At 42.8% G+C, this 22,922-nt stretch overlaps 1 protein-coding gene across 1 annotated transcript; it reads left to right on the plus strand.

Annotated features, from left to right (window-relative positions):
• Window positions 1-375: 375 nt before the first annotated feature.
• On the plus strand, window positions 376-22,082 carry vps18 (VPS18 core subunit of CORVET and HOPS complexes). Its single transcript, XM_052524267.1, has 16 exons — window positions 376-811; window positions 2,974-3,115; window positions 5,988-6,079; window positions 8,031-8,281; window positions 12,619-12,798; window positions 14,382-14,555; window positions 14,749-14,874; window positions 16,050-16,156; window positions 16,480-16,762; window positions 17,010-17,255; window positions 17,613-17,747; window positions 17,996-18,223; window positions 18,495-18,635; window positions 19,892-20,101; window positions 20,439-20,678; window positions 21,032-22,082. Exons 1-16 carry the CDS (start codon window positions 709-711, stop codon window positions 21,332-21,334), a joined length of 2,961 nt encoding a protein of 986 aa, XP_052380227.1. The 5' UTR covers window positions 376-708; the 3' UTR covers window positions 21,335-22,082.
• The last annotated feature ends 840 nt before the right edge of the window (window positions 22,083-22,922 follow it).

Here is a 22,922-nt window from a genome sequence, read left to right on the forward strand (position 1 = left end):
ATTTGATTGTTATTTTGTCCCTTAATTATTATACTTTTTTTTTTGAAAATATTTTCTTATTGCATTGTTGGTTAAGGGCTTACAAATAATAATTTACTTACAAGCGCATTATACCCTGAGGAAGACAGCTTGTCTGTCGAAACGTTGAATATTAGGTTATTCAATTATTGCATCTGAGGTCCTAGTGTGCAGCTCTCGTTTTCTTTTTTCATGAATTTGGCGCATGTGACAAATACAATTTGATATATTTTTTTTTGGGGGGTGTATTTATTAGCCTCACTTATAAAAATAAATGTCAGTCGCTGTTTGAAAATTGGACAAAGTGCGCCTTCTCGTGCCAGACTATAGAACTACGATATTCTTCTCATCACGTGATTTTGGTGCCAAGATCACCTGACTACACACGGGTCCTTTCCCTTTTTTTGTGCGTTTGTAAATGTTCGGGGAAGTTGCATACAATTAGCATGTTTTGACTGTTTTTTTTTTTATATAGCTTAGAGAATGCCGTTTTCTATCGTGTAGAGTACGACTCAGTTCTGAATCCTTTCTGACGAGACGCACGCAACAGGATGGGCTCTTTGTAGACTCCAGAAATCTAGCGGTACCTTGTTAGCTCATAGCCAGTCATTATGCCACCGCATGATCCGACCTTGTAGCAGTTAGCTATTTAGTTAGTTCCTCTGCTGTAGATCACCGCTACGTTTGGCAATGTCTTCTATCCTGGATGAATACGAAGACTCGCAGAACAGCAGGCACCCTGTGCAACATAGTAGCCGCCTGTCTGCTGCCAACATCGGCATAACGCATTCAGGTACTGGGGGGAAGGCTATGGGCCTTTCAAATGGGTCTGTTTATAATAAGGCTCTATTGTTGGGACTATCTATATTGTTGAATGTATGCACCACATTGCTTCAATATAGCTAGTAGAATTATGTCTTAATGTTCCGCTTGATACCGATTTGATAGAATGGAATTGACGATGTTGGTAATGCTGTTACCCATTCATAGACGCGAACTACCTTCTAGCGCCTAATATTGACGAGTTTCCTCTGGCCTGGCCCTTGATCATGACTCTGAGATCCATTACATTACACATACGATGTGCGTCTTCTGTTTTGGGGAGTTTGGTTAATTAAGAGGGTTTTATTTTATATCTGCGTCTCTGAACACTTGTGTGTAAACGGAAGTCGGATGCCACAAACGTGTTGCCACTGAAAAGTACTGTCTGTAACTGTGTTAAAACAGTGTAGCCTAAGTGTATATTTTGCATTTGTTCCATTATTTTGATGTGATATGAAAGTAGAGGACTTTATGTTTCTAGAACCGTACCGCAATAATATTGTCTGCTGTGGCTGCCATTGCCAATTAAAATCAAATCAAACTGTATTCGTCACGACGCCCCGAATACAAGTGTAAACCTTATGATGAAATATTTATTTACAAGCCCTTAACCAACAGTGCAGTTCAAGAAGAGTTAAGAAAATATTTACTAAATAGACTAAAATAAAAAGTAACACAATAACATAACAATAAATATATGCCATTTAGCAGACGCTTTTATCCAAAGCGACTTACAGTCATGTGTGCATACATTCTACGTATGGGTGGTCCCGGGAATCGAACCCACTACCCTGGCATTACAAGCGCCATGCTCTACCAACTGTGGTACAGAAGGACAATAACAACAATAACAATAATAATAAAGAGGTTATATACAGGGGGTACTGGTACTGAGTCATTGTGCTGGGGTACGGGTTAGTTAGGGGGAACTGGTACTGAGTCATTGTGCTGGGGTACGGGTTAGTTAGGGGTTACTGGTACTGAGTCATTGTGCTGGGGTACGGGTTAGTTAGGGGGTACTGGTACTGAGTCATTGTGCTGGGGTACGGGTTAGTTAGGGGTACTGGTACTGAGTCATTGTGCTGGGGTACGGGTTAGTTAGGGGTTACTGGTACTGAGTCATTGTGCTGGGGTACGGGTTAGTTAGGGGGTACTGGTACTGAGTCATTGTGCTGGGGTACGGGTTAGTTAGGGGGAACTGGTACTGAGTCATTGTGCTGGGGTACGGGTTAGTTAGGGGTACTGGTACTGAGTCATTGTGCTGGGGTACGGGTTAGTTAGGGGTTACTGGTACTGAGTCATTGTGCTGGGGTTCGGGTTAGTTAGGGGAACTGGTACTGAGTCATTGTGCTGGGGTACGGGTTAGTTAGGGGGTACTGGTACTGAGTCATTGTGCTGGGGTACGGGTTAGTTAGGGGTTACTGGTACTGAGTCATTGTGCTGGGGTACGGGTTAGTTAGGGGGTACTGGTACTGAGTCATTGTGCTGGGGTACGGGTTAGTTAGGGGGTACTGGTACTGAGTCATTGTGCTGGGGTACGGGTTAGTTAGGGGTACTGGTACTGAGTCATTGTGCTGGGGTACGGGTTAGTTAGGGGTACTGGTACTGAGTCATTGTGCAGGGGTACGGGTTAGTTGGGTGCTAGTTAGGGGAACTGGTACTGAGTCATTGTGCTGGGGTACGGGTTAGTTAGGGGGTACTGAGTCATTGTGCTGGGGTACGGGTTAGTTAGGGGGTACTGAGTCATTGTGCTGGGGTACGGGTTAGTTAGGGGGTACTGAGTCATTGTGCTGGGGTACGGGTTAGTTAGGGGGTACTGGTACTGAGTCATTGTGCTGGGGTACGGGTTAGTTAGGGGGTACTGAGTCATTGTGCTGGGGTACGGGTTAGTTAGGGGGTACTGAGTCATTGTGCTGGGGTACGGGTTAGTTAGGGGGTACTGAGTCATTGTGCTGGGGTACGGGTTAGTTAAGGTAATGTGTGCATGTAGGTAGAGGTGAATTCTTCTCTAAACAGAACATCCTTGGACTATAAGGAGTAACATTAGGCTCTTTTAGTCCATTGGGCTAGCGATGATGATGATGATTGACATGATAAGTGATTATATTAATGGTTGCTTCTGATCCGTTGCAGGGTTTGTGAATGTGAGACTCGAAGAGGAGAAGCCGATATTCAACAAACAGAGGATTGATTTCTCACCCCCAGAGAAGATCAACCACTTTGCTGTCTGTAACAATCAGCTATGCATGAGTTTAGGGAAGGACACTCTCCTGAGGTAAGGAGACACTTTTGAAATTTGCGATTTCATGGTGTTGTGAATAGCCCTTTCCGATGTTCCCTCTAAGCTACATGCGTGGCAGTCTTGGCTCCGGAGACGCACAAGGTTGAATTTCACTGAGTTCGCCCTGTTAGTTTACACTATATTTATATCAACGTTTCCCTTCTGTGGGACTCGTGATCAAATCAACATAGTATCACCCTCCTTTGAATACAAACATATCTAACTTTGCATGATTGAGTTAGTGATTTTGCTGTAGGCATTGCACATCCAGAGAGGTGAGAGGCTAATATCTGTCCAAAATAAGCCCAATGCATTTCTATGGGCTTATATTGGACCTAAGCTTGTCGACTGTCTTTCTGCCTTTGGAACAACGACTCCTATTGTTAAGGCGACGACATGAGCAATTCCTAATTATATACAGATGTCTGGCGTGTCGGAGGAGAATTCGGACCGGTAGCCTACAAGTGGTCTTTTTCCGGTGGTGTTTTTCAGATCAAAGTGCAAAGTGGCGTGTGCACATTTGTTGATTTTCTTTGCGAGTTATTAGCCCAGATATAATTAGCTATATAGCTAATTATTAGTCAGCAATGGGAGAGTGATTGTGTCCTACAAGAGGGCATAACTTGTAGGCTAACATTTCTAGCATTGGGCCAGTAACCGGAAGGTTGCTGGATCGAATCCCCGAGCTGACAAGGTAACAATCTGTCATTCTGCCCCTGAACAAGGCAGTTAACCCTGCTGTCTAATTAAATAAAGGTTTAAAATGTAAAAATAGCTGTCTGATAAAGGAGTCTGGTAAATAGCTGGTTAATGTCTTAAAGGGGCAGTGTTGTATATTGAGAGGCTGGAATGTGCAAAGAAACCAAAATGGCCGACATCTTTGTCTGATTCACTGCATGGGGAAAATCATTTATTTTGTAAATCGGTTTCTTGCATCAATAGAACTTAATAAAATGCCTTTTTCGGGGCATCTATTTGACTCGTGGTGTTACAGATCAGTGAAACATCAGGCCTCAATTTGACTCGTGGTGTTACAGACCAGTGAAACATCAGGCCTCTATTTGACTCATGGTGTTACAGACCAGTGAAACATCAGGCCTCTATTTGACTCGTGGTGTTACAGACCAGTGAAACATCAGGCCTCTATTTGACTCGTGGTGTTACAGACCAGTGAAACATCAGGCCTCTATTTGACTCGTGGTGTTACAGACCAGTGAAACATCAGGCCTCTATTTGACTCATGGTGTTACAGACCAGTGAAACATCAGGCCTCTATTTGACTCGTGGTGTTACAGACCAGTGAAACATCAGGCCTCTATTTGACTCGTGGTGTTACAGACCAGTGAAACATCAGGCCTCTATTTGACTCATGGTGTTACAGACCAGTGAAACATCAGGCCTCTATTTGACTCATGGTGTTACAGACCAGTGAAACATCAGGCCTCTATTTGACTCGTGGTGTTACAGACCAGTGAAACATCAGGCCTCTATTTGACTCGTGTTGTTACAGACCAGTGAAACATCAGTCCTTGATAAAGTGTATACAAGGTTCATGTCCAGCCCATCATGTGTTTAGAATGGTTCATGGAATGTAGACCTTCATTGAACACCATATAGACTACTGTAGACTATATACTGTAGACTGTAGACTGTAGACTGTAGACTGTAGCCTGTAGCCTATGTACTTTATACTGTAGACTATATACTGTATACTGTAGACTGTAGACTATATACTGTAGACCCTATACTGTAGACTAGTAGACTGTACTGTAGACTATGTACTGCAGACTATATACTTTATACTATAGACTATATACTGTATACTGTATACTGGAGACTATATACTGTAGACTGTAGACCCTATACTGTAGACTGTAGACTATATACTGTAGACTATATACTGTAGACTATATACTGTAGACTATATACTGGAGACTATATACTGGAGACTATATACTGGAGACTATATACTGGAGACTATATACTGGAGACTATATACTGGAGACTATATACTGTAGACTATATACTGTAGACTGTAGACCCTATACTGTAGACCCTATACTGTAGACCCTATACTGTAGACCCTATACTGTAGACCCTATACTGTAGACCCTATACTGTAGACCCTATACTGTAGACCCTATACTGTAGACCCTATACTGTAGACCCTATACTGTAGACTATATACTGTAGACGTATGTACTGTAGACGTATGTACTGTAGTCTATAGACTGTAGACTATATACTGTAGACTATATCATAGAAATACATAGGCTGTATTGGTTTTGTTGGTAGTTCCACTCTACATTATGCTCAAATATCCACAGGAGCCTACTTGGCCAGACTATACAAGTGTTACTTCAGTGTTCACAGTAAACACGCGCTGGAAGTTGCTACAGAATACTCACAACGTTCAAGTTTACGCCTCACAAGACAAGAAAATTTGCTCGGCCCCCCCCCAAAAAAAACTGTTGAAGGAGCAGTTGGCCTTGTCGCCCATGCCTGTCCAAGCCTATCTGTGTGAGAAGAACCACACGTGTGAATGGTGCAGTGTGGATCTGGATGTGATTGCTAAGTGATGGGATTAAAGGGGTGAGGGGTGATCTCGTCAGTCATTCAGGGTGATCTGTAAAGGACTATGATGGTATTGATTTGAATGCCTACTGTATAACATGGGATTGGTATAATGGTAATGATAATAAGCATGAATATTTCATGTCTTGTAAAATATAAATTGTAAAATATATTCTGAAATACGTGTGTGTGTGTTTTCATATCAGATTGCATCTACCGTATTGGTGTCTAAGATGAGTGAACATGACTTTATAAAGGAGTTTATTAAGATATCCTCTGTATGTTGTTCCAGGATTGACCTTGCCAAGCCAGACCAGCCCAACCAGATAGAACTGGGGAGGAAGGAGGACAGCAGAGTACACAAGCTCTTCCTGGATCCCACAGGTGAGAACCGGGGAGCTCTTTCAGGATCCCACAGGTGAGAACCGGGGAGCTCTTTCAGGATCCCACAGGTGAGAACCGGGGAGCTCTTTCAGGATCCCACAGGTGAGAACCGGGGAGCTCTTTCAGGATCCTACAGGTGAGAACCGGGGAGCTCTTTCAGGATCCCACAGGTGAGAACCGGGGAGCTCTTTCAGGATCCCACAGGTGAGAACCGGGGAGCTCTTTCAGGATCCCACAGGTGAGAACCGGGGAGCTCTTTCAGGATCCCACAGGTGAGAACCGGGGAGCTCTTTCAGGATCCTACAGGTGAGAACCGGGGAGCTCTTTCAGGATCCCACAGGTGAGAACCGGGGAGCTCTTCCTGGACCCCACAGGTGAGAACCGGGGAGCTCTTTCAGGATCCCACAGGTGAGAACCGGGGAGCTCTTTCAGGATCCCACAGGTGAGAACCGGGGAGCTCTTTCAGGATCCCACAGGTGAGAACCGGGGAGCTCTTTCAGGATCCCACAGGTGAGAACCGGGGAGCTCTTTCAGGATCCCACAGGTGAGAACCGGGGAGCTCTTTCAGGATCCCACAGGTGAGAACCGGGGAGCTCTTCCTGGACCCCACAGGTGAGAACCGGGGAGCTCTTCCTGGACCCCACAGGTGAGAACCGGGGAGCAGGAAAATAATGTAGAATACTTGAAAAGTACTCCCAGAGATGGAATGGCATCAGGATCCTCCAATTCATTCATGTTTTACCTCATTGTCAGATTAGTATTTGTGCTAACTGATACATTTTCCATAGGGGTACTTCTCAGGTAAATTATCAACAGAGTTTGCCGTTTTAATTCATAGCTAGTTAATGTGAGTAATCGGGGTGGCAGGGTAGCCTAGTGGTTAGAGCATTGGACTAGTAACCAGAAGGTTGCAAGTTCAAACCCCCGAGCTGACAAGGTACAAATCTGTCATTCTGCCCCTGAACAGGCAGTTAACCCACTGTTCCTAGGCCGTCATTGAAAATAAGAATTTGTTCTTAACTGACTTGCCTAGTTAAATAAAGGTCAAATAAAAATCATCACACCATTATGGTTAATCAAATTACTACCCTAAAGTAACGACAGTTAAGTATGTAACAATTCAATTCCCAATACTCTTAGTTATTTTATTTTGGTGCATAGGCTGAATCTCAAACCGAGCACTCGATATGCTTGCTCACTAGTCAATCTCAAACACTAGTCATCGAGGGCTCCACTGCGTCCTTCGCAGGCCTCTTTTATTGAGTGGGCATCCTGTGCCGACGCCTTGCCCTTAGCAACGAGTTCTTCGCATGAATTTGTGTTACCAATCAACAACAGTTATTACTACTTCGGCCTAAAAAAATGGAATAAATGAAGATGAATCAATAAATGAGAAATTAATTTAGACGTTTGGCCAAGGAGGTCATTTTCCATCTAGCTAAGGAGTTTAGTGCCTGAAGAAGTTGTATTTCTGATGTTTCATAATGAGCATGAAGCCCTGTCCAGCATTATCTGGTTAGCATGAAGCCCTGTCCAGCATTATCTGGTTAGCATGAAGCCCTGTCCAGCATTATCTGGTTAGCATGAAGCCCTGTCCAGCATTATCTGGTTAGCATGAAGCCCTGTCCAGCATTATCTGGTTAGCATGAAGCCCTGTCCAGCATTATCTGGTTAGCATGAAGCCCTGTCCAGCATTATCTGGTTAGCATGAAGCCCTGTTCAGCATTATCTGGTTAGCATGAAGCCCTGTCCAGCATTATCTGGTTAGCTCTGAGCCTCAGCCAGTCATTTATATGATGCGAAAGAGAAGCTTACCAACCAGCTAATGCAACAATGAATGTAATGTTCCTTTCATAAGCTAGTGCAACTAATCAGATATCTGTGTATTTCTGATTATTCAGTAGTATTACATCAATGATTAAACGCAGGTCTCCCCTCTCGTCCCCTGCAGGGTCCCACCTGGTGATTTCTCTCAGTACCAGCGAGTGTCTGTATCTGAACAGGAACACCCAGAAGGTGAGGTCTCTGTCCCGCTGGAGAGGACACCTCATAGAGAGTGTAGGCTGGAACAAGCTGCTGGGGACAGAGACCAACACTGGGCCCATCCTAGTGGGAACCAGCCAGGGAATCATCTTCGAGGCTGAGATCTCTGCTTCAGAGGGAAGCCTGTTTAACACCAACCCTGACCAGTACTTCAAACAGGTGAGAACACACACACACACACACACACAGTAGGCTACTTCAAACAGGTCAGTGATGGGATCTGAAAATAAACATTGAGTGACAAAATACAACATCGTCCCAAGATGATGTTTTGTAGATTGAACCAATGGGAAGCCATGCTTATCAAACCTCATGACATTCAAACTAATTCATGCTGATTTGGTTACTACTAGGGATGCACGATATATCGGAATCGGACGATATTATCTAAAATAAAAAAAGCCAACATCGGCTCTGTCTAGTTTAACGCCGCTGTCAAAGCTGACGTGCATAACCTGTATAATATAGATGGGTGACGTAATGACGCCACGAAAGAGACAGCGCTACACGTGCAACACAGCATTCCTAACCTGGCCCACAATGTCTACTGCGTGGATCTATTTTGAAGTTTCAAAGGAAGATAACAAAAAAAAGTCCATATGCAACATTTGTGTTGCTATTTATTTCCCGGGGGAGAAAGTTAAATCTTTCAATAGCACAAACCCTAATTCCTCATCAGTGCATCACCCCCCCCAAGACGTTCAGCGACTTAGAGCAAAAGAAGAAGAGAACTAAGCGCACACTTCCAATAACTTAACAAGTTTAATTCAAGCAGAAAGAGCAAGGACATTTCAGCGAGACAACTCAAACACGAAATCCATTAACGCCAAGATAATGGCGTCAGTTAAGAACAAATTCTTATTTTCAATGACTGCCTAGGAACAGTGGGTTAACTGGTCTAGGAACAGTGGGTTAACTGGTCTAGGAACAGTGGGTTAACTGGTCTAGGAACAGTGGGTTAACTGGCCTAGGAACAGTGGGTTAACTGGTCTAGGAACAGTGGGTTAACTGGTCTAGGAACAGTGGGTTAACTGGTCTAGGAACAGTGGGTTAACTGGTCTAGGAACAGTGGGTTAACTGGTCTAGGAAAAGTGGGTTAACTGGTCTAGGAACAGTGGGTTAACTGGTCTAGGAACAGTGGGTTAACTGGTCTAGGAACAGTGGGTTAACTGGTCTAGGAACAGTGGGTTAACTGGTCTAGGAACAGTGGGTTAACTGGTCTAGGAACAGTGGGTTAACTGGTCTAGGAACAGTGGGTTAACTGGTCTAGGAACAGTGGGTTAACTGGTCTAGGAACAGTGGGTTAACTGGTCTAGGAACAGTGGGTTAACTGGTCTAGGAACAGTGGGTTAACTGGTCTAGGAACAGTGGGTTAACTGGTCTAGGAACAGTGGGTTAACTGGTCTAGGAACAGTGGGTTAACTGGTCTAGGAACAGTGGGTTAACTGGTCTAGGAACAGTGGGTTAACTGGTCTAGGAACAGTGGGTTAACTGGTCTAGGAACAGTGGGTTAACTGGTCTAGGAACAGTGGGTTAACTGGTCTAGGAACAGTGGGTTAACTGGTCTAGGAACAGTGGGTTAACTGGCCTAGGAACAGTGGGTTAACTGGCCTAGGAACAGTGGGTTAACTGGCCTAGGAACAGTGGGTTAACTGGCCTAGGAACAGTGGGTTAACTGGCCTAGGAACAGTGGGTTAACTGGCCTAGGAACAGTGGGTTAACTGGCCTAGGAACAGTGGGTTAACTGGCCTAGGAACAGTGGGTTAACTGGCCTAGGAACAGTGGGTTAACTGGTCTAGGAACAGTGGGTTAACTGGTCTAGGAACAGTGGGTTAACTGGTCTAGGAACAGTGGGTTAACTGGTCTAGGAACAGTTGGTTAACTGGTCTAGGAACAGGTGGTTAACTGGTCTAGGAACAGGTGGTTAACTGGCCTAGGAACAGTGGGTTAACTGGCCTAGGAACAGTGGGTTAACTGGCCTAGGAACAGTTGGTTAACTGGCCTAGGAACAGTTGGTTAACTGGCCTAGGAACGGTGGGTTAACTGGCCTAGGAACGGTGGGTTAACTGGTCTAGGAACGGTAGGTTAACTGGCCTAGGAACAGTGGGTTAACTGGCCTAGGAACAGTGGGTTAACTGCCTTGTTCAGGGTCAGAATGACAGATTTGTACCTTGTCAGCTCGGGTATTTGATCTTACAACCTTTCGGTTTCACATCCGTTACAGCAGCACCACCGCTAACTAAGCTAGCCGTTTCACATCCGTTACAGCAGCACCACCGCTAACTAAGCTAGCCGTTTCACATCCGTTACAGCAGCACCACCGCTAACTAAGCTAGCCGTTTCACATCCGTTACAGCAGCACCACCGCTAACTAAGCTAGCCGTTTCACATCCGTTACAGCAGCATATCTGACAGTGGCAACCGGTAGGAAGATAGTGGGTCGTTTTAAACACACAGCATACAGCTTGGAGTGAAAACGAAAAGGCTTTAAAAGCAAGACGTTTCCACCAGATGGAACAGTACTTTTTTATATGATGTAGAACCTGCCGGAACAAAAACGAGTGCTTGGCCGCGTACGCAGCAACAATCAGTACAAACCGACAGACTCTCATTGAAAACATGAACACACTCCTGGCTCCATTCGAAACAACTGACTGGAGAAATAAGCTCTTCAACAGTGTCTGCAGCAGACGTGATTTACCCCTCTGTCATGGCAAGATTGGATAGTCAGAAGAGCAGATGTGATTTACCCCTCTGTCATGGCAAGATTGGATAGTCAGAAGAGCAGATGTGATTTACCCCTCTGTCATGGCAAGATTGGATAGTCAGAAGAGCAGATGTGATTTACCCCTCTGTCATGGCAAGATTGGATAGTCAGAAGAGCAGACGTGATTTACCCCTCTGTCATGGCAAGATTGGATAGTCAGAAGAGCAGACGTGATTTACCCCTCTGTCATGGCAAGATTGGATAGTCAGAAGAGCAGACGTGATTTACCCCTCTGTCATGGCAAGATTGGATAGTCAGAAGAGCAGATGTGATTTACCCCTCTGTCATGGCAAGATTGGATAGTCAGAAGAGCAGACGTGATTTACCCCTCTGTCATGGCAAGATTGGATAGTCAGAAGAGCAGATGTGATTTACCCTCTGTCATGGCAAGATTGGATAGTCAGAAGAGCAGATGTGATTTACCCCTCTGTCATGGCAAGATTGGATAGTCAGAAGAGCAGATGTGATTTACCCCTTGTCATGGCAAGATTGGATAGTCAGAAGAGCAGACGTGATTTACCCCTCTGTCATGGCAAGATTGGATAGTCAGAAGAGCAGACGTGATTTACCCCTCTGTCATGGCAAGATTGGATAGTCAGAAGAGCAGATGTGATTTACCCCTCTGTCATGGCAAGATTGGATAGTCAGAAGAGCAGATGTGATTTACCCCTCTGTCATGGCAAGATTGGATAGTCAGAAGAGCAGATGTGATTTACCCCTCTGTCATGGCAAGATTGGATAGTCAGAAGAGCAGATGTGATTTACCCCTCTGTCATGGCAAGATTGGATAGTCAGAAGAGCAGATGTGATTTACCCCTCTGTCATGGCAAGATTGGATAGTCAGAAGAGCAGACGTGATTTACCCCTCTGTCATGGCAAGATTGGATAGTCAGAAGAGCAGACGTGATTTACCCCTCTGTCATGGCAAGATTGGATAGTCAGAAGAGCCACCTTTTTAAAGCATCTTTGTAATGCGGGGCAGCTAAAACATTTTGTCATGAATATCTGTCGTGCGATTTCAAATACATTCATGGATTTTACAAGTTTATGAAACAATCTGTTCCTAACTGAACAAATGAACATATGACACATTGTTTCACCTATTTAACTGTACTAGAATCCTTAAAAAGCTGCTAATATTTTTTCATATCGATTATCGATATGTGTCGGGTTTTTTTTTGGCAAGGAAAATATCGGATATCGGCCAAAAACTGTCATATTGCTGCATCCCTAGTTACTGTGCATCCCTAGTTACTGTGCATCCCTAGTTACTGTGCATCCCTAGTTACTGTGCATGCCTAGTTACTGTGCATGCCTAGTTACTGTGCATGCCTAGTTACTGTGCATCCCCAGTTACTGTGCATCCCCAGTTACTGTGCATCCCCAGTTACTGTGCATTCCCAGTTACTGTGCATTCCCAGTTACTGTGCATTCCCAGTTACTGTGCATTCCCAGTTACTGTGCATTCCCAGTTACTGTGCATTCCCAGTTACTGTGCATTCCCAGTTACTGTGCATTCCCAGTTACTGTGCATTCCCAGTTACTGTGCATTCCCAGTTACTGTGCATCCCCAGTTACTGTGCATTCATTGGTTACACTCCTTCATGTGAACTTCAGAAGCTTCTGCGACCAGCTTCTGTGACTGTATCTAATGTAGCATTTAGATTTGCATTTTTTTCTACCAAACCAGTCCTTACTATAATGTGTAATGTATGTAATTGAAACACAGGTCCACTCCCTGGAGGAGGACGGGAAGCCTGCTCCTGTGTGCTGTATAGAGGTGGAGAGAGGTCCGGAGTCTAAAGTCGTCATCATCGCCACCACCAGGAAGCGTCTGTTCCAGTTCGTAGGTCGTGTGGCGGAGGGGTCCGAGCAGCAAGGCTTCAGCTCCGTCTTCTCACAGAACCAGGTCTGTTTACAGCGGCTTTTTTAAAACAACAGCCCAAATGGCAACCTATTTACTATGTAGTGCATTTACACTCCCTATTTACTATGTAGTGCATTTACACTCCCTATTTACTATGTAGTGCATTTACACTCCCTATTTACTATGTAGTGCATTTACACTCCCTATTTACTATGTAGTGCATTTACACTCCCTATTTACTATGTAGTGCATTTACACTCCCTATTTACTATGTAGTATTTACACTCCCTACTATATCTGAATATTTACACTTCATACTATATCTGAATATTTACACACTATGAATATTTACACACTATGAATATTTACACACTCTGAATATTTACACACTATGAATATTTACACACTCTGAATATTTACACACTATCTGAATATTTACACACTATCTGAATATTTACACACTATCTGAATATTTACACTCTATACTGTATCTGAATATTTACACTTCATACTATATCTGAATATTTACACTTCATACTATATCTGAATATTTACACTTCATACTATATCTGAATATTTACACTTCATACTATATCTGAATATTTACACTCCATACTATATCTGAATATTTACACTTCATACTATATCTGAATATTTACACTTCATACTATATCTGAATATTTACACTTCATACTATATCTGAATATTTACACACTATCTGAATATTTACACACTACTGTATCTGAATATTTACACACTATACTGTATCTGAATATTTACACTTCATGCTATATCTGAATATTGGTCCTCCTGTAGCTCAGTTGGTAGAGCATGGCGCTTGTAACGCCAGGGTAGTGGGTTCGAGTTGGTAGAGCATGGCGCTTGTAACGCCAGGGTAGTGGGTTCGATCCCCGGGACCACCCATACGTAGAATGTATGCACACATGACTGTAAGTCGCTTTGGATAAAAGCGTCTGCTAAATGGCATATATATATATATATTTACACTCCATACTATATCTGAATATTTACACTTCATACTATATCTGAATATTTACACTCTATATCTGAATATTTACACTTCATACTATATCTGAATATTTACACACTACTGTATCTGAATATTTACACTTCATACTATATCTGAATATTTACACTTCATACTATATCTGAATATTTACACTCCATGCACTGTTCTCACTTCTCTAATGACCTCTAGCAACTATGCCATTTGTTTGTTATATTTGTTGTTATAGCTTGTTTTATAAACTGTGTGGTTCAAGCCCTGAATACTGATTGGCTGACAGAATTTTCATTTTTACTCCTCTAATTAAGTTGTTAACCAGTTTTATAATAGCAATGAGGCACATCGGGGGTTTGTGGTATATGTCCAATATACCACGGCTAAGGGCTGTATCTAGACTCTCAGCGTTGTCGTACATAAGAACAGCCCATAGCCGTGGTATATTGTCCATATACCACCCTCCCTCGGGCCTTATTGCTTAAATATTAAGCTGCTCCCCAGTTTCCAGTATATTGATTTATCATTTGTTATAAGCATGTATAAGCCATTTAGAATATCTTATGACAGTGCTTATAAGAGGTTACGCCTTTATTACTACTAGGAGCTGCTGCCCAGCTTCCAGGAGTTTCCGTTTAACATGGGCTACAGTGAGATCACCTTCTACACCTCCAAGCTCAGATCCTGCCCCAAGGCCTTCGCATGGATGATGGGTAATGGAGTTCTCTACGGTCAGCTGGACTACATCAGGCCGGACTCAGTGCTCAGTGATGTGCAGGTACCGTTGTTATGCTATTATATAGTGCTCAATATTTAGGCTAGTGTACTTTCAGGTTTGATGTGTTGTAGAGGTAAGCTCTCTTAAATACATTTTGTCAGTGGTCTTTCAAAAGAATTATATTGTACTGAAATTCATATAGCTGAAGCACTGATAAATAAATAAAATAATACATTCTCTCTCTCTCCATCAGGTGTGGGACTACACCCCAGACATAGACTTCAGTTTCAACAAGCCCATCTCCATCGTGTTGACTCAGTTCCACTTTCTACTCCTCCTCCCCGACCGTGTCAAGGCCATCTGCACCCTCAACGGACAGGTAGGGTCACACACACACACGCACGGACACGTACGGACAGGTGGACCTCTGTCTGCTTAGTCTTTGGTTACAGGTCACTGTAAAAGGTGTAGGCCAGGTTACTGTAAAAGGTGTAGGCCAGGTTACTGTAAAAGGTGTAGGCCAGGTTACTGTAAAAGGTGTAGGCCAGGTCACTGTAAAAGGTGTAGGCCAGGTTACTGTAAAAGGTGTAGGCCAGGTCACTGTAAAAGGTGTAGGCCAGGTTACTGTAAAAGGTGTAGGCCAGGTTACTGTAAAAGGTGTAGGCCAGGTTACTGTAAAAGCATGTTTGTGAAAACTGCTGATGTAAAACAAAATGTTTTTTTTAAACCATTGAAATCTTCCAAAATAGCACCCTATTCCTCATATTGTGCTCTATGAAGTAATGCACTACGATGAACTCTTGGTCTGACCAATCGGAATCTACGCTTCATGGTTGTTTTGATCACACAGACAGGGACATGTTCCGGGCTGCCTCTGAGAATAGTATTGATGTAGGCATAGAGAATAGTGATGCACCGATATGATGTTTTAGGCCGATACTGATATCCAATATTTTCCTTGCCCCCCCCCCCAAAAAAAACGATACCGAAATGTAACATTTTTGCGGCCTTTTAAGCATTCTAATAGTTAACACACACACATGGACGCAGTGCAAGAGGCGTCACTACAGTCCCTGGTTCTAGTCAAGGCTCATCCTATATACAGTGGGGCAAAAAAGTATTTAGTCAGCCACAAATTGTGCAAGTTCTCCCACTTAAAAAGATCAGAGGCCTGTAATTTTCAGAAATCTTGCTTGTTTGTAGGTGACCAAATACTTATTTTCCACCATAATTTGCAAATAAATTCATTAAAAATCCTACAATGTTATTTTATGGATTTTTCCCCCCCTAATTTTGTCTGTCATAGTTGAAGTTTACCTATGATGAAAATTACAGGCCTCACTCATCTTTTTAAGTGGGAGAACTTGCACAATTGGTGTTAGGTGTTAGGTATTACTGCACTGTTAGAGCTAGAAAAATAAGCATTTCGCTGCACCTGCGATAACCTATGCAAAATATGTTTACGGGACCAATAAAATGTAGTATGATTTAGTGCACTGCTTTTGACTGGGCCCCCTTTTTATGAATAGATTAAATGGATTGATTGATTGACAGGTGGTGTACGAGGATGTGTTTCCTGATAAGTTCGGCACTCTGAAGAAGATGATCAAAGACCTAGCAGGAGGCCTGGTGTGGATCTATACTGAGAAGGCTGTCTTCAGGTTCGTTTACACGACATTTAGTTTTTTAGGCATTTAACAGACACTCGTGCCCAGAGACTTACAATTAGTGCATTCAATCAAGATTGACAACTTTCATCTAGCAGTCTTTTTTTTTTTTTTTTTTTTTTACAATAGCCAAAAATCTGTGGAATCAGACTAGCTCTGCCGTTAGTGACTGAACAAGGTTTAACTGTCATCTGTGGAATCAGACTCGCTCTGCCGTTAGTGACTGAACAAGGTCTAACTGTCGTCTGTGGAATCAGACTATAAAGAACAGACAAAGTGAGTGTGACAGTACATTTTTTTTTTATTCCTCAATCCAGATACCACATCCAGAGAGAAGCCAGGGATGTGTGGCAGATGTACATGAGCATGAACAAGTTTGACCTGGCTAAGGAGTACTGCCGGGACCGGCCAGAGTGCATGGACATGGTCCTGGCTAAGGAGGCAGAACACTGCTTCCAGAACAAACGCTACTTGGAGAGCGCTAAATGCTACGCTCTGACCCAGAACTACTTCGAAGAGATTGCTTTGAAGTTTATCGAGGCAAAACAGGACGAGGCTCTGAAAGAGTTCCTGCTGAAGAAACTCAATAATTTAAAACAGGTATATGATGTCTTTGTGACCTAAGTTTTTACAATTCAAAACCAGACAACTTTGTTGTTATTATTTATTTAACAGTGAGCAACTGAAGCTCGTCTTCTGCTCTCTTCTCAACCTGCCAGATAGTTGTGTCTTTTGTGTGGTCTGTTTTCAACATATTTTATACATTTTGTTTTCATCATGTTACCCCTGTTTGCAAAGTAACATTTCTTCTGGGGGACAATAAAGATTGATTGATTGATTGAAACAGAGTGAGAAGACCCAGATCACCCTACTGGTCACTTGGCTGACTGAGCTCTACCTGAACCGCCTGGGGCTTCTCCAATCAGACGAGGGGAAACGTGGGGTGTTCCAGGAGACGCGTGATGAGTTCCGGAAGTTCTTCAGTAGCTCCAAACACAAGGAGTGTCTCTATAACAACCGAACGACCATCTATGACCTGCTGGCTAGCCACGGCAACGTGGACGACATGGTCTACTTCTCTGTCATCATGCAGGTATCTGTTGATGCTCTTTATCCAAGCTTGGGGCTCAATTTCATTTCCAGTCAATTCAGAAAGTAATCCAAACTCCAACTCAAAATGTTCCTAATTTGAAAAGCATTGAAGAGAATCGGAATTGGAATTTCAGTGTACTTCCTGTATTGTATGGAATTGAAATACAATTGACCCCAACCCTGCTATTCACGCGTGGTATTGTATTGTGCCATTTAGAGTGGTCTCTTTTGGTGGTCTCTAATGATGTGGCATGTTTAGGCCCCTTTATGGCTGCTGACTTTATTTTCAGTTTTCTAAAGTATGTATTATTATCTGCTGCTGTTTGACATGAAAGAATCTGTCTATTTATCTCTCTAGGACTATGAGAGGGTGATCTCCCATCACTGTCAGCATGATGACTATAGCGCCGCCCTGGAGGTGCTCTCTAAGCACTGCGACGAGAAGCTCTTCTATAAGTTCTCTCCCATCCTCATGCAACACATACCTAAGAAGGTGATGCAATGATTTTATCTGCTTGCTTTGAAATGTTTTTTTTTTGTTGTCTGTGTTCAAGTACATACGAATTTGTTCTTAACTGAAGTATTGTATTTTTTAATTGAGTTTGAAATACAATACCATACTCGATTGTCCATTTTTATGGCATGTGAAGTGCCTATGTGTACTTGTGAAAGAGAAATTGAATGAATAAAAAAATATTCTTGCCTAGGTAAATAAAATAATAAATATACCTCAATCATAAGGTGGTAGATGCCTGGATCCAGATGGGTTCCAGGCTGGAACCTAAGAAGCTGATCCCAGCCCTGGTCAACTACAGTCAGATGGGCTCAACACAACAGGTCAACGAGACCATCCGTTACATGGAGTTCTGTGTCTACCAGCTCACTGTGACAGAAGAGGCCATACACAACTACCTGCTGTCCCTCTACGCCAAGTACAAACCTGATAGTCTCTTGTTGTACCTGGAACAGGTAGGTTCAAGGTTGTGGCCGTCCCAAATGGTATCCTGTTCCCTCTATAGTACACTACTGTTGACCAGGGCCCATAGGGACTCAAACCATATGTCGATTGATAATTGTATAATATACTTTTATTTTTAGTAATGTCACGTTTTGCCCTATATTTGCTATTGTATACTTAGTTTCCTCTGGTAAGTGTTCTTGGGTATCTTGATCAAATATACACAAATTGTTAATTTATTATTAATTTTTAAAAAAGTGTTGTTTTTATTATTATTGACAGGCTGGTACCCACGCGTCATACATCCACTATGACTTAAAGTACACCCTGAGGCTGTGTGCTGAACATGGTTACCTCCAGGCCTGCGTTCTGGTCTATAAGATCATGGAGCTGTATGAGGAAGCTGTCGATCTGGCCTTGCAAGTGAGGATCTTGGCTAGTGTTTTGATGAATATGTAGCTAATTGTTGACGATGTAATATTGGCAGGATGTTGTAACAGCCACACATGCAAGATTTAAAGTGGAAGTGCAAATCGTGAGCTTACTCAATCTACACTGATTTGAAGTGGATTTAAAGAAGTGACCTCAATAAGGGCTCATTTCACCTGGTCACTCGGTCATGGAAAGAGCAGGTGTTCCTAATGTTTTGTCCACTCAATACACATCGCTGTGAAGAAGTATTTGCCCCCCTTTTCTAAGTTTCTCTGCTTTTGCATATTTTTTGTGTGGCTGAGTTATCAGATATTAAACCAAAACCTAATATTAGAACAAATAAACACAACAATTATATACTTATTTAATTTATGTCATAAATAAAAAGTTATGCAACACCAAATGCCCCTGTGTGGAAAAAGTAATTACCCCTCTACACTCAATAACTGGTTGTGCCACCTTTAGCTGCAATGACTTCAATCAAATGCTTCCTGTAGTTGTTGATCTGTCTCATGTCACTGTGGAGGAATTTTGGTCCACTCATCCATGCAGAAGTGCTTTAACTCAGTGACGTTTGTGGGTTTTCAAGCATGAACTGCTTGTTTCAAGTCCTGCCACAACATATCAATTGGTATTAGGTCTGGACTTTGCCTAGGCCGTTCCAAAACGTCGCTTTGCTTTTTAGCCATTTTCATGTAGACTTGATTGTGTGTTTTGGATCATTGTCTTGCTGCATGTAACCAGCTGCTCTACAGATTCAACTCAGACTGACGGCCTGACATTCTCCTGTAGAATTATCTGATACAGAGGCAAATTCATGGTTCCTTCTATTAAGGCAAGTCGTCCAGGTCCTGAGGCAGCAAAACATCCCCAAACCATCACATTACCACCACCAGGCATGCATAATGGGACTCATGTCATCCAATGTTTGAGGGGTTATTTGTAAACTCAGGGTCCATGTATCTAATATTTTGTTTTGGTTAAAAATCTAACATTCAGTATTAAAAATGTGCAAAAATAGAGAAAATTAGAAGGGGGGCAAATCCTTTTTCACCGCACTGTATGCTAAATCAGTGAAGCGTGCATGTTGTTATTTTGGCTACGCACAGCACTGGGGGGGATGAAACTTTCCTAAACCAGCTGGTGTAACTTTCCTCCTGTGCTCTCCCTCTCCCAGCTGTGCTGTGGAGATTCATGATATATTTCCCGAAAGGGACACAGTTAATAATAAATTATTATTATTCCAGGTGGATGTGGACCTGGCCAAGTCATGTGCTGATCTGCCTGAGGATGACGAGGAGTTGAGGAAGAAGTTGTGGCTAAAGATCGCTCGTCACGTGGTGCAAGAGGAGAAGGATGTGAAGAAGGCCATGAACTGTCTGTCCAGCTGTAACCTGCTCAAGATAGAAGACATCCTGCCATTCTTCCCGGACTTCGTCACCATAGACCACTTCAAGGTTGTAGTGTTTGAGAAAATACATTGGATGGATAGATAGATAGATAGATGAGCTTTTGTTAAGCCCAAAGACACTTCTACACACAACAGAGTAGTAATCAGACCTGGGTCTAGTATACTACCTAGGTTATATTATTCAGTTATTTTTTTTTAAAGTTCAGTTATTTTTATTTAGGTGTGTTTCATTTACCTCGGAGCTTGCACTTTTGTGACTTCCATTGGTTTCATTGTACCAGGCAAATCACGAGCATATGTGTATATGATGAGTTGGAACCAAATTAATTTCCCCATGTAGGAAAATGTTAAGTTGACGAAGCTATATCCCTTCTTCCCTGCAGGAGGCTATCTGCAGCTCTTTAGAGGAGTACAACCAGCACATAGACGAGCTGAAGCAGGAGATGGAGGAGGCGACGGAGAGCGCCAAGCGGATCAGAGAGGACATCCAGGAGATGAGGAACAAGTACGGGGTGGTGGAGAACCAGGAGAAATGTGCTGCCTGCGACTTCCCCCTCCTCAACAGACCCTTCTATCTGTTCCTCTGTGGTCACATGTTCCACTACGACTGCCTCTTCCTGGAGGTCAGTGTGCAAATATGTTTTATTTGACCCTTGACCCTATTTCAAGAACAGTTGCCTAAAGATATATATACCAGTAGGTCAGTAGCACACCATTTTACCTTAACCGTTGACCCTATTTCATAAAGAGATGGCTAACAATGTAACAATGCAAACAGAGTCATTGGGTAATTACTACATATATTTGTAAATTATGTACACTACATACAGAAAGAAAATGAGTTAGATGGGGTATTCCCCCCCCCCCCCAAATATTCTCTATCTATCTCTTCATGAGATTCAAGAGTTAAATACCCATTTTATTATTCACCACCATATATGCACCTCACATACTGTAACGGTGGATCTTTCCTCAGGTGACCCCTCACCTGTCCACCTACAAGCAGACTAAACTAGGTGAGCTGCAGAAGAAGTTGGCTGCAGCCACTCAGACCTCCAAGTCTCGCCACCGCCCCGCCCCCAAGGAGAAGGAGGAGGGGGGCGACACCGCCAGCCTGGGCAAAGAGAGTGCTGGAGTCAGCCGTGAGCAAATAAAGTCAGACGTCGATGACATCATCGCGTTTGAATGCGTGTACTGCGGCGAGCTGATGATCAAGTCGATCGACAAGCCGTTTATTGATCCACAGAAGTTGGAGGAGGAGAAGTCCAGCTGGCTCTGAGTTAAATGGTTGGCAGCTTGGAGCTGAAATGAGCTAGGTCTGAAATGGACTGCCTGATATGAGGTGGGACAATTTGACTGAAAAAGGTCTGAAATTAGTGAAATGGGCTTTAACTGTCTGAACCGATGAGAAGTGAAATAGACTGTGTGTGAAATGACTGAAATGCGCAGCGTGTGCTGTCTGAAATGGAACCGACCAGTGTGTACACTGTAGGCCAGGAAATCAGCTGTTATTCTCTTTGATAATAGGATGTACAGCCACAGCTGCACAGTGCCAGGCGATGGATACTCACAGGAGTGGGGAAGAATGCAGGCCCTCCTATATAAGCCCTATAAGTGTCTCTGTAACAGACACTCTCTCTCTGCGAAGCTTAAAAAAACTGCACTATGTCGGGATCACACACCTTGGTTTATTAAAAATTACAAGATCAGTTCCCTATCTTTTACACTCATCTGTCTAAATTAACAAATTAACTTGTGAAATGTTCTCTGAAATTGAATGCATATTTATAAATCTTCACTGGTATTAGTTAGTTCCACTGGCTATTGACATGAATAGTACTATAAAAAGGTATGTAAAGAACTACAGTTTTTGTTATTAGTGTCCTTTATGACATCATGAGAACTTTCTTCACACCTGTTTCATTGGCTGACAGTTTATTATGTTGTGACATCTGAGATCAGGTCAATGTAACCCACTTTTGGTTTGCAAAATGCACCTATGAAAATTAAACTAATCTTTAATTATGTCTTTGGAAATTGTTATTTCAAGTGTTTTGAATGTTATTCTGAATTCTGAATGTTACGAATTCCTCTGATGGGTTCCTGAGTGGCGTAGCAGTCTAAGGCACTGTGTCTCAGTGCGAGAGGCGTCACTATAGTACCTGGTTCGAATCCAGGCTGTATCACATCCGGCTGTGATTGGGTGTCCCATAGGGCGATGCACAATTGGCCCAGCATCGTCGGGGTTTGGCCGGAGCAGAACGTTATTGAAAATAAGAATTTATTTTTTACTGACTTGCCGAGTTAAAGGTTAAATAAAATAAAATGAGTCTTAGAATCTGAAAGCTGGGCTGGTGAATATGAAAATACAAAGTAATGGCAGTTAAGACACCTGGAGGATTTTATTGTGGGTTTAGGGGATTTAGTGAGATGCCTTCCTCTCATAAATATGCATAAATTGACGAGGACTGGCCAAGTAATTCAATGTTTACACTGTCATCAATGCATAGTAAACTATGAGATTGAAAAGTGAATGTGAAGTTTGTTTGGGATAAAGTAAAGTATCATATGTACACAAGGCTTCTTAAGGAGGACCAGGATCGGGTACATATTGATGATGCTCTAACTTCTAAACAGTTCCACTGTAACACTTGTGCATTGTTTGCCATTTATAGCTCATATCAAATCAGTCATAAAATCTACACAATTTTCCGGAAAATGTAACAGGCTCGCGATACTCGTCGTAACGACTTTCCCCCCTGTGAGTGACGTAACATGTAGCTCGGTAATCTTCGGGATTAACAGACTCTACCAATGGAGTTCGGATCGCAAACGATAATATCGCATAAATCATTTGAACTACTACT

The sequence above is a fragment of the Oncorhynchus keta genome, chromosome 8 (assembly GCF_023373465.1).
Source record: "Oncorhynchus keta strain PuntledgeMale-10-30-2019 chromosome 8, Oket_V2, whole genome shotgun sequence".
Taxonomy (NCBI): domain Eukaryota; kingdom Metazoa; phylum Chordata; class Actinopteri; order Salmoniformes; family Salmonidae; genus Oncorhynchus; species Oncorhynchus keta.